The following is a 12,937-nucleotide window of genomic DNA, read 5'->3' on the forward strand; positions in this document are numbered from 1 at the left end:
GGCCCACCTTTCACTTACTGAATCAGAATGGGGCCCAGGGAATTTGCATTTTAACAAGTGCTCCAGGTGATTCTCATTGCCATTAAAGCTTGGGAACCACTGCCTTAGACTAGGGGACCAAGAACCTGAAAAAAAAGCCTCTGACATTTAAATGGGAAAAGAAGTTCAACACCTGAAACTAACACAACGTTGTAAATTATACTCCAATATAAAAGTTTTTTAAATTCCTATAAAAAAAGAAAAAAAAGTTCAAATATTTGCTTGCCTGACAATAGTAGAACAAAGATACAGATGAGGATAAATGGAAAAAAGAGACCATTATGGCAAAAGATATGAGGGGAGGAAAAAAAAGTAAGAAATACTAGAGTGTCTCATGTATGAGATCAAACAGGTGTTGTCAGAGAGCACCATGGTTCCTCTAAATTTGTGACCAAAACCACATTAACTTCTAATATTCTTTATTTTCTATATCAATAAAAAACCTTATGGCTTTATTTTCCATGATATTAAAAAACTTCTTAAAGGCTAAAAGATTGTTTTATAATAAACAGTACATTTAAAAAACAAAGAAAAAAGTATTACTAGACTAAGCTCATAGTTATTGGAGCAAATTATTGATTTCTGTGAGGTTTTTTTTTTCAGGGATTGAGACTACCTTTGCTGTCATTTCCACGGGCAATATTTTTGCTTCTTTAAAATCATTACAGGTAAACATTTAAGATATATGTTTCAAATGCCTGATAAATAGTATTATTTTTAGATTTTATTATGCCATGGAAAACCAAAAAGATCACTTATTAATAATATTCATTTCTCACACAAACAGATATTAGGCATATGGCTTTCATATTTTCATATTAATACTTTACAGTTTATTAAATTATACTTTACAAATATATAAACATTAAAATAATATAGATATGAAACAGGCACACTTTAATTTTACTGAGTTTTTTATCAAAATTATACCTTTTAATAAACTGTCAAACTGGGCATTTGATCAATAGCCTTAATTTTCATTTTATATTACAGGACTTGCATTGAAGTTTTTAATAGATATCTACTTTAAACTATCAAAAAAGAATTATTTTATTTGCTAGATTCTTTATCACATTCCTAAATATCTTCTCTGTGTTTTTTAAATGAATGATTAGAATATATCTGTTGATTCTTCAAAATAAAACAAGTGTGCTTCCACAATTCTAGATATAATATACTTATTTTACCTCATTTTCATTAATAAAAATCTTGATATCATTTTAATTGCTTTAATACAATTTCCATGTAACCACTTTTAAATTTCCCAAGCAGAACATAAGTCTAAGTAAATATTTTACACTACACAGTGTTAATTAGAACAACTCCAATTTTTTAAATTTAAACTAAATTAGTATTAACAACAGCAACAACCAAAAATACCCATGCAGCAAAGCAAGGAAAGCATAATACTACTTTAAAAAAAAAAAAAAACTTTGTTGACATTACTTTACCATATAAGGGTTTCCTAATGAAAAGAGGCAAACAACTTGTACCCAAGTATTACAGTAAAATTAAATGGAATTACAATTACAAAATGTAAACAAAATAAACACAACATATTTTATTTGGATTGTGATTTTTGTTCTTTCAAAATAATATACTTTCAAAAAGTTGAACCTTATATATAATATGCAAAAAATTCATATTTTAGATAAGGTACAAATTTATTTGCCAATCTCCTCAAGGAGTTATTGCTTGGAAAATGCAAGAGAATGTAGATGTTAAGTGATATAATGAATGATTTAAAGAGACAGCAACCTTAGTGTAATAAAGGAAAATATCAACAGTATCAAATCAGCTATTTCTGTCAATATTACCAATGTAAGTGGAATCTACATTAAATGCCAACCAGAAACCTATGAGTTTCAGTATTCAGTCCATCATATAAAACCACTAACAAAGATTGTCTCTTTAAATTTTTATTGTATTTTAATCCCCATGCAGAATTTTACAAGCTGGCTCATAAAATGATTTGAAAGTCAATAATATGGTTTGGAGCAACACACCAAAAAAAGTTTTCCTACTACGCATTTTCCAAAAACATACAAATAAGGGTTAAAACACAACTTTAGTTTCTATCAGGCAGACAAGGCCTTTACCTGAACCCTAGGAACAAAAGGCGTTGTTCTTCTACTAAGGCTTTGGCTCTGGTAAGCAAAATTAAAGAAAAAAGCAATAAAACAAAACCAAAAGGGACAACACGCTGGAACTAAGAGACCAAAAGTAAAAAACACATACAACTATCCCTTAAGTACATTTTTCCATGACAATATATATCTAAATTAAGTAGTTCAATGTAATGAATAAATTAATTTTCCCAAAATGCTTAAATAGATAAAAACTATATAAAATCTTAGAAGTTTTAAATCAGATTTTTAAATGTAATCAACATAAAAGGAATTAAGACTGAATGTAAAATAACAGATTTGGGCTAATATTTTCTGAAAGAATGAGTGTAAACATAATACAAAGTCAAGATATTTCAAGTTTCACCCTTGAACACACAACATAGAAAAAAACCATAGTCCAAGATGAAGTCAGATGAAAATACATTATAGAATTATTAGTGAAAAGTCATCTGTAGAAGTAATGTTTCCAAAGGGACATACATGTAACTTTCCAAAGGCATAATATGACTAACAAAAGTCTAAAAAACATTAGCCAAGTTGGCTTTAGCATTTCTTAAAAGAATAAACACAGAAAGATAAAACGTGTGCTGGAACACACTGGAATAATTAGTTGATTTATACTTTAAGAATCTATAACAGGCTCTAGTATTTAAACATCATTTTCAGACATTTATTGTGCACCATCTGAGATAACACTGTTTAGAGCTAATCATACTTATTAATGACAATAATATCACATTTCTTTTTATTTATACAGTTCTTCATATTTTTTTAAGCCTTTACTGACAGTTACTGCAAGTTTATTGCCTCTAACAATGCTGGGAGGTAGTTGCTGTTATCTCCAATATGCAGATGAGGAAACAGAGACATTTTAAAAAGACTAGATAGACTTGCTCACACCCAACCAAAAAGTAAGATAGTGTAAAGGTAGAAAATAAAACCCTGGGACTTCTCTGGTGGTCCAGTGGTTAAGAATCTGCCTTCCAATGCAGGGGACGGGTTTGATCCTTGGTCCGGGAACTAAGATTCCACATGCCGCTGGGCAACTAAGCCCGTGCACCGCAGCTACTGAGCCCGCGCGCTCTAGAGCCCACGCGCCGCAACTAGAGAAGCCTGCACACTGCAACTAGAGAAGCCCATGCACTGCAACAGAGCCCGCACACTGCAACAAAGACCCAGCGCAGCCAAAATTTTTTAAAAAAGAAATAAAATAAAGCTCAGTTCTGACTAAATCATTTTATTTCAAATTCTTAGAATAAAATCAGATTTTTTTTTTCTTCTTCTAACTTATTTTGTTTTCACTTTGAAACAGTTTCCAAAGATACCACAATCATCAGAATGTTGTGCCTTTATTAAGGCATGTTAACAGCTAAAAGAGGAACAAAATCAGATGCAAGTCTCTTGTGTTTGGGAATGGATTTCAGGGCATTTAATCTTTGTTCTTTCACCAAGATTCCATCCCATTCCTCGCATTTCTCATGGATGTCTCTCCTGTTTAATTAACAGCTGTAAATAGTTAAAAGGCTTCAGACTTTTCCACTGCTACATGGAAACAGATGATAGGTACTAGGAGGACTGTTGTGGAATTCAACGATCATCAGACAGACCCTGAAGATAGTTTAAGACATAAATCTAAAACCCAAAAGAAAGCAAACCTTAAAAGCAGACTATCATTCAATCATGAGTCATCTTTCTCTTCAAAAACCAAGAAGGTCTCAAGTCTAAGATGTCTTCCTTTTTGTGTGGAGACATTTCCAAAGGAAGAAAGGAATGTTTAGATATGGAGTGTTACTGATATCTGTCTGTATAACCCTAGATGGATAATTCTCTAGCCAATGGGTAAGGGATATATGAAATTCATAGAGATTAACTAGGCATGCTGAAGAAAAGGACAAACAAGTCACTCAATTTAGAAAAAGATCTTATTTTTCTTGCCTTCTCACCTGTCCTACCTGTTTTAGACCAAAAATATCAAGGTAATGAAAGGTTTTTGCAAGTAAATATTACTTTATAACTAAAAGATTTACTTTGAAAGAAATAGTACTTTGAAATAAAGTAATCCTTTAAGGTAAACTTTTTTGCATCTTCTAAAATGACCTCAAATGAGCAACTCACAGATTTTTTGAAATCAATTGTCTAAAATCTATGCCAGTTTAAACCTAATCTTCACCCGTAAGCTTATACATTAAACTTTGCTACATAAACATAATTTGCTTTGTCAGCTTATTTTAAATTGAGGTGACATTAAAATAACACGCAATTAACCATTTTAAAGTGTACAATTCGGTGGCATTTAGTGCATCCACAATGCTGTGTCACCACCACCTCCCTCTAGTTTCAAAACGTTTTTATCACACCAGAAGAATATCCTGTACCTATTAAGTAATCAGTCACTCCCCATTTCCCCATTGCCCCAATTTCTGGCAACTACTAAGCTGCTTTCTATCTCTTCAGATTCTAGATATTTCATAAAGAAATGAAGTATTATGTATCTAACTGCAATTTGTAATTAATATTAATTCATTTATTTTAAGCATGAAATATCTGATAATATTTATAACAATTCATCCTCACACAAATGAAGAATTTGAATTTGTACACCACATTTTGTATTTTTCATGTCCTTCCTACTTTATACAGCACTACTAACTTCAGGGCATTCCTTTTATGCAATGCTTCTAAAATAACAAGGTTGTAACAATGACATATAAAAGATAAAAGCTCAAAGAAAAACCTTTCATTTACAGAAAGTTTTAAAAAGACTATCGAGTTTCTAAGTAGATATAAAGGACACATGCCTATTCTTCAGTGACTTATTCCCTTAAAATGGGAATATAAAATGGATATGTAAAATATTTACAAGCTCATCACTAAAAGTGGAGTCAGAAAAATATTAAAACAAAGTAACTTAGGGAAACATTGCAACCATAAGTCAGCCACAGAACCTGAAGTAAAATAAAATATGTTTGTCAACAAGAATTAATGTGTTCCTATAGAAAGAAAGAATTCTGAGCCATTCCTCACTTTGAAAAGAGTTAAAGACTATATCTTATTTTAGCACTCTATCAAAATATTAGTCAAAGGCTGTAAATTAATTTTAAAATATTGAGAGAATTACAAAAGTAATCCTCCAAACAAGAAAACTGCTAAATTATGTTAGAACACAAATTTTAAAAAGAATCAAAATAAGGGAGTGCTGACACTGAAAGGCTAATATACAGTCCAGGTGTCATAAACGTGAGCTCATACTAATTTTCTCATCAAATACATTAATGGCACTTTCATAGTTATGCCCTAGAATAACAAGTAGCAGCACAATTCAAGCATGAAAAAGAAATAAATGGAATAATTTTTTTAAAGTCATCAACAGCCTTGTGCATGAAAATTTAAATAACAATTTGCATTATATGTATATTATATATTTGAGAAAATATCAGTCCATGAACTGACATAAATATATTAGGAAGGTCAGCTCACATAATATACAAAGTATCTTTGTTGTCAGGCATTACTAACGTCATGATTTTGTAAGTGAGCTAAGGGCCCAGGTAAAATCTCACCAAAAGCAAAAATACCCAAAGGTAGAATAGAAGGATATAGGAATCATAATGTTGCCTTGTGACTTCCTAGAAGTTTCCTCGAAGGATATTTGTGGACAAATATTTTCTCAACCTCTACATCATTAGAACAAACCAAAATTGTCTCCAGTTGGCAGAAATGGGGTTCAATATAAAGGAAAATACTATATCCAAAAGGGTATCTTGCTTATGTCTTGCTGCATGCAAAGAATGAGCATAAAATTAAGTTTCATGATGGTAAAATCCATGGCTACCTGTTCACTGTTGTATTCTCAGCTACTAGGATTATGGGGATAGATCTTAAAATACATTACTTGAATTGATAATTGTAGCTTAATTTGGTAAAAATATTTTGGAGAAAAATTTTGGTAAAAGATTTCAAGAATCTTAAAACTTTTTTTTCTTTCATATTGTTACATCTGGAAAAGTTATTCTGACAAAGGAATTTTGACCTAACAAAATATGCAAGATTTATATTCAAGGATTTCCATGGCATCATTATTTAAAATACTATAAATTAGAAACAAGCAAGATATCCTATAATAGCAAATTAAGTTAAAATGGAGTATTAAATAGCTATTAAAATCATTTTAGGAGGAATTTTTAAAGAAAAATGTTTAAAGGAAAAGTACACAATATATTACTACTGAAAAAGCAAGTTTCAAAATAGTATACACAGATTTATTACAGTTTTGTTTAAAACTTTATATGTATGTGAATGATTATGTTTTAGTGGCAAGATTACAGGTGATTTTTATTTTTTATTTATTTATCTGTGCTTTCTAGATTTACCAAAACAAATATGTATTATATTTATAAACATTATCTTGCTGGAACATACTCCTTCTGAGTCATAAAAATTGATAAAATGGTACTCATTTTAAATTACAGTTATATGGATTTTAAACCAACATCACTTATAAATACAAATACCACATACTTTTAAGTTTATATTTCCCCCCAATATTTAACAGTCTTACCTTTCTACCATATTCACTTTGAACCATGAGGAAAAGTAGTTGAATCTGAAATCTGTCTAAATGCCTGCACTGTCCTCCTCAATCTCCCCTCCTAGTCCAAGTTCTAATACAGCCTTGTGATTTCAAAAGAAGCAACAAAGTGGTACTTACTTATTATGGAAGTCTAACTTCTGCTCCCTCATCCACCAACTGAAGCCAACTACATACACACACACACACACACACACACACACACACACATTTATTTATATACTGGCATCATCAGCCACTCAGAGCATTATTTATAGGTGGAATATTTAAAGGGAGCCACAATTAAAAATAAAAAAGCTAACATTTATTAGCACTTTCTAAAATGGTGGAAGAAAATACACATATATTCGTAACCATAAATGACAACATCTGCGCTGTCAATATATGTAAGAGAATAAATAAAAAGATGCTACTTATTGTGGAAAATGGAAAAAACACCACTGTCCTCAAATGAAAAAGTTCACTCTGTTTATGAAAGAGAAAGGAAAAGAAAATAATAAAGAGAAGAAATTCATTTTAGTAAGACATTTACAATCTACTAATAGTATCTCATCTTCTTTCTTACATAGCTCTTCTGTTATTACCACTTTTGTGATCAAAGTAGTCCCAGAACAGATGTGTCTAATGACTTTTACTATGTTAATTCAGCTTATACTTCCTGTATCTCCATTTAATTAATGAAAATTCTTCAGAAAAATCAAACACTTCTCCTTCACCCAGAAAATAAAAGGAGAAATTTTGTACCTGATTTAACAAAAAGCTAGAAATTACTCTTAAAATATAAGCCCAAGAATAGTTTAGTTTTTAACTATAACATTAACAATTATCCAAAATTCAATGTCTGAATTTTGAGAATCTAAGTAGTTTTTAATACTTATAAAATTTTAAGTTTAGTAACTCAACAGAATTAGTGGCAATATTAACCTGTTTGTTTCTAAAATATAGCTGGATAAATTTTAATATTTTAAATTTTAGAAATTAATAAAATGTGAGAGCCTGAATTTGCAAAGCTCTTCTAATATGGGTATATGATGGTTAACTGAATTTTAAACTTTTATTATAAAATGTTCAAATTAGGGATCACTTAATATGAAATCTACCTGATATACTCAGTAATCTATTATATATTTCCCTATTTACTTAGTTGAGCAAAAATCATGACTTTGAATTTTGGAATAATATTACTAAGGTGAAAAAAGTTTTAGATAGCATCACAAATTCTAATTCTCATTAAATTCCAGAAAATCTAACTCTAATAAAGAAAGCACTCTGCTAGATAATTATAATTAAATTTAAATTAATTAAAATTACTAAGAATGAGAAAGTTGATGGTTAAAAGCACAATTATATTCTAAACAGAACTTGGTTTACAAAAAAAAATACCATCATATAGTTAAAACACTACTTGATATTCCAAAAAGAGAAATTAATCTAGTGATTACATACTGAAAGTTGTCCAGATAAGAACTGTGGAACATCCCTCAACATGCCAGGACTCATGGGAGACGTAACGGAAATAGAAGGACGATCCATTTTTTGAGATTCAAATGAGCTAGAACCTGAAATGGTAATTATACATAAAGAATAATTACAATGACTCTTCATTAGTACTTAATAATCTTTACCATGTATCTTTTATTTTTAATGCACACAAAATGCCATTATATACATCATTTTCTTAGCCACAATGTTCCAGATATACTTAGAGAGGTTTTTTAAAGCATAAGTGCAGCTTAGGGATTCTCTCAAGACCAAGGGTAAACCATTTTCTGTGCCAATTATAGTGGAGACAGACCTCAGAACTTAGTTACTTCGTCTGTTGTGTGTACTAAACTCATATCTTACAATAACACACCAGGAAAAATTTAAAATAGAAACTTAGGGAGGAAAAACCAAAACCTAAATCAATAAAGCAACTCAAAGATGGTCTAAACTTGTAATGTTAAAACCATAAATACTAGAATGCTAACTGTGAAAAGTTTTCAGGAAGTGATTTTTAACCATATCTGGAAGAATATAATAAATTAGATGGGCAAAAAGGAAGTGAGGGGCTATGAAAAAAAGATACAGAAGAGCAGAAAAAGCAGGACTTCAATACCCAGAAGTTATATGTACGAATTTATTTGTATGGAGGGGAAGGAACAAACTGGAAAGTGAATAAAAATGGGGCGAATGAGATACTGACAGAATTAAATGCCTGGAATTCTGGGCTACAAATTTTGGCACTAATAAAATATCCATGCTAAACTTTTATGAGTAAGGTAATAAAAACTGCATTTGAGGAAGATGTCTTTACCATCTTTTTAAAGTGTAGACTGAATTGAGTGAGATGGAAAACAGTTAAGAACAAGTGGAATTCAATAAAATAATAACAGGAATGACTAGAAAACGGAATGGAAAGAAAGAATTGAGGCAATATTACAAAATTAGAAAATAAGGACTCAGAAACTAATTAGATATGAGAGATAAATGAAAAAGGGGGGAAAACATGAAGATTTCAAGTCCTGTAACCAGATATGGAGACAAGAAAGTCCCCTATGTTTCTGTCTTGTCCTCTGCACAGGACAGTGCTGATATTCCCTGGGCTGTAGAACACTGGAGAAGTCCTGTGTGTTAGGGAATGGCTGGAGAAGTTAATTTGGAGCCTGTCACAGTGACCCTGTGACACCTCAGAGACGTCCGAGGGGAAATGCAAAGCAGGTAACAGGATATGTGGATGGGACCAAATTTTGAGTAGATAATTAGTGTTAGAAATTAAACTGTAAAGTGTCTCCCTAATTGGAGGCCCAAATGGATAAAATTCACTTCTAGAGAGAGTATAGTGTAAAATGAAAGGGGAAACTGCAAGCCTTGGGATCAGAAGTAATGGTGAAACCTTAAATAGTATTTACTGGAAAGAATGCTGCCTTTATACTAAGAAATAAGCCAAGTTTTCTATATGCTAAGCTTCAAGTAACAGGAAGACACTTAGAACACATTCTTTAAACATCCAGAGATGAAAGGACAATGATAGATAATTTTGATAATGTAAACTTAGGAGTCATATGGCAATTAAAACCATATGAAGAGAAAAATTTACTGAAGAACTAAAATCAGAAGGTTAAGAATTGGGCCTTGGAGAAAGCTATTCTTCAACTTTTAAAGCATAAATAATTGAATCTAATTTGAGAAAGGACCCCTGTCCTTACAGGAACAATTTTGGAAATGTAGCCTAGAGGCTTTTCAAATAGCTATAGTAAGATAAAGGATTCCACACTGCTCACACAATATCTGAGTGATATAACGTAAGTGAATGAAAATTTTACCTACTTCATAGATTGCTGTGAAAACTAAGTGGGATAGTGTAGGTACAACATCTAGCACAGTTCCAGGCACTTATGATGATGATATTATTATACATAATAATTATTATCATTATGTTAGTACTTATAGTTTTATGTGATCACGATATTATTTTGGATAAAATGATTTAGCAACTAGCCAAAAGTACTAAATCAAATAGGTCATACAATCATATTTTAAAGTTTAGAGCTATGCCATTCTAAAAGGATTTCACCTCTCTGGTAAAGATTTTTTTTAAATGTATACTCATAATTGTAATACAATGTAAAAAAAAAATAACATCTATTTTAACAGTACATTCTCAATTGTTGTGTGTATAGACAATCCAACCACTTCTCACCACCTTCACTGCACCCACCATGGTCTAAATTACCATAATCTCACCAAATACTGAAATAGTCTTCTCACTGGTCTCTCTGCTTTCGCTCCATTTAATCTATTTTCAACATAGTAGCCTGATTTTAAAACGTAAGTTTCTCCTCAAAAACATCCTATGTAGCTCTTGATTTCCCTTAGAGTAAAAGTCAAAGTCTTTACAGTGCCTTATAAAACCTATGCAGTTTGGCTTCCCATTACTTCCCTGTCCTCCTTCCTGCCATTCTTCCCCTTGCTCACTCTTGCAGCCACAACAGCCTTTTTGCTTTTTCTTAAATGCAACATAGGCTTTCCTGCCTTAGAGACATTGAACCTCTGGTCCCTGTCCCTGGAGAGCTTTTCCCTCAGACTGCCACTCTTTCAAATCTTGCTCCAATCCTTCCTTCTCAATGTCTATCCTGATCAATGTATTTCAAACTGCAACCCTCCTCCTTCTTCTTTCACAACATGCCTTACTCTCAATCAACCAACAAACTTAATTCATTGGAAAAAATTCATTTGCTTAGTATCCGAAATAGTACTCAAACACAAGTAATAAAAAGTGTCTAAATACTTAATGTTATTTTAACTTTTATGTCTATTGCTCCATTACCACTCTGTTAAATCAGAACTATTACCCCATTTTCTCAAAATATAAATTAGAATATATGCAATTATTCACTAGATTGTCCCAAGCATTCCCTTCATTTTCTGAGGATTAGTTTACAAAGTAGTAAATTTTAAAATTAGGTGAAATTTGGGGAGGGAGTGAAATTTTGGGGAGTGATGATATGTTCATTATTTTTTATTATGATAATGGATTCACATGTATATCAAAGCTTAGCTAACTGTGTACTTTAAATACATTCAGTTTATAGTAGTATATCTTAATAAGGCTATCTAAAAATACACAGTAGTTAAGACAGTGTGGTTTAAAAAAAAATCTTAAAATATTATAGACTTTTATACTTTTTTCCACAATAACATGAAATAATATTAAATTTTCCATCTTTATATGACTGCATACTTGATAACAACACTATTATATTTCTTACTTTGTATTAATAGATTAAAGACTTCATTTGACCCCTGATAATGAACGACTTTATTAATAACATTTTCTTCTAAAATAAATGAAACTTACTGGACTCCAGTTGTGCGTGTGTGCTATCAGGTATTCTAGGTATATCTCTGAAATGACAGAAAAAGAAAAAAACAAGAAATTGTTTCAACAAATAGTAGCAACTGCTATTTTGATCATTGTCAAACTATATTATAACAGGACAATGTAAAATGGACAAAATTGTGTATTATAGCAGCACTATATAAATAAGGAAAAAATAAGTCATAGTACTTTTTGCTAATAAAAGTGTTCTGGGCTAACCCTACTACTTAAAAGGAATTAAAACTCATAAGCATTTAGAGCAGATTTGTAAAAATATATACTTTATTTCCTATGTGCTTCACTACACAATTATCCATTCTAGAAAATTTCTATATTCAACAGGGTAAGTTTTATAGATATATTTTAATTATATTCTACTCTTTTACCTGCTGTTGTTCAAATCAGAACATTGAAATTCAAATAAAATATCACCAAAACAAAAGTTAAAATAGATTGTCACTGAAATTTTTTAAACATAATAATTCTACTGAGAAAAATGCAAACATGTTTCTTATTGGACTTAACATAATTGCCTTGTAACTGTATTTACACCAAAAGTATGTATATTTTTGTTTGAGATTTGCCAGGAGGGGTATATATTAATGGTTAAGCTCATTCAGAAAACTGCATCAAAAATATTTAAGACATTAAACAAAAATATGATTAGAGCATCCTTTAACACTAAGAAATATATTTGATTAATACCCTAAGCTGATACGGTACAGTTTTACCACATTACAAAACTATGAAAAGACAAAATAAAAAATAGATATAATTTCATGTGACAGATTCATTACTTTTGAAAGGAACATAGTACAAAGGATTATATTTATCTGCAACTTAAAAAGTCAAAGAGTAATTGACATTTGCTTTTTTTTTTTTTTTGCGGTACGCGGGCCTCTCACTGTTGTGGCCTCTCCCGTTGCGGAGCACAGGCTCCAGACGCGCAGGCTCAGCGGCCATGGGGCCCAGCCGCTCCGAGGCATGTGGGATCTTCCCGGACTGGGGCACGAACCCATGTCCCCTGCATCGGCAGGCAGACTCTCAACCACTGCGCCACCAGGGAAGCCCGACATTTGCTTATTTTTTATGTTACCTTAAAGATGTTGTTTTTCCTTAAACAGTTGCCACCGTCTAGGAATAGAATGCCCTTAAGCCCTCTCTTTTTTATATGAAATCTCCATTTTGGAAAAAATATATAAAATTCATAGACTATAGTTGATTCTCATATTTACAATGTAGAGAACCATAGCTTATGAAACTTCTTTTGAAAGTAATTGTTACTACAGTCCCCTTCCACTAATCCTTTAATCCATTTTC

At 31.4% G+C, this 12,937-nt stretch overlaps 1 protein-coding gene across 16 annotated transcripts in view; it reads right to left on the reverse strand.

Moving 5' to 3' along the window:
• The window catches only part of RIMS2 (regulating synaptic membrane exocytosis 2), a 649,263-nt gene that overhangs the window by 253,359 nt on the left and 382,967 nt on the right, over positions 1-12,937 (reverse strand). For 12 of the 16 annotated variants that reach the window (XM_029222539.1, XM_029222538.1, XM_029222547.1 and 9 more), the window contains exons 7-8: positions 11,597-11,643; positions 8,203-8,315 (exon numbers count right to left, since the gene is read on the reverse strand). In XM_029222539.1, coding sequence (XP_029078372.1) covers positions 8,203-8,315; positions 11,597-11,643 — 160 coding nt within the window. Of the gene's footprint in view, positions 1-2,138; positions 2,187-8,202; positions 8,316-11,596; positions 11,644-12,937 lie in introns of all 16 variants that reach the window. The other 4 variants (XM_029222545.1, XM_029222542.1, XM_029222530.1 and 1 more) reach the window with 1 other exon arrangement.

This window comes from Monodon monoceros, unplaced genomic scaffold (genome assembly GCF_005190385.1).
Source record: "Monodon monoceros isolate NGI ecotype Baffin Bay Population unplaced genomic scaffold, NGI_Narwhal_1 Super_Scaffold_14, whole genome shotgun sequence".
In the NCBI taxonomy this organism is placed as follows: domain Eukaryota; kingdom Metazoa; phylum Chordata; class Mammalia; order Artiodactyla; family Monodontidae; genus Monodon; species Monodon monoceros.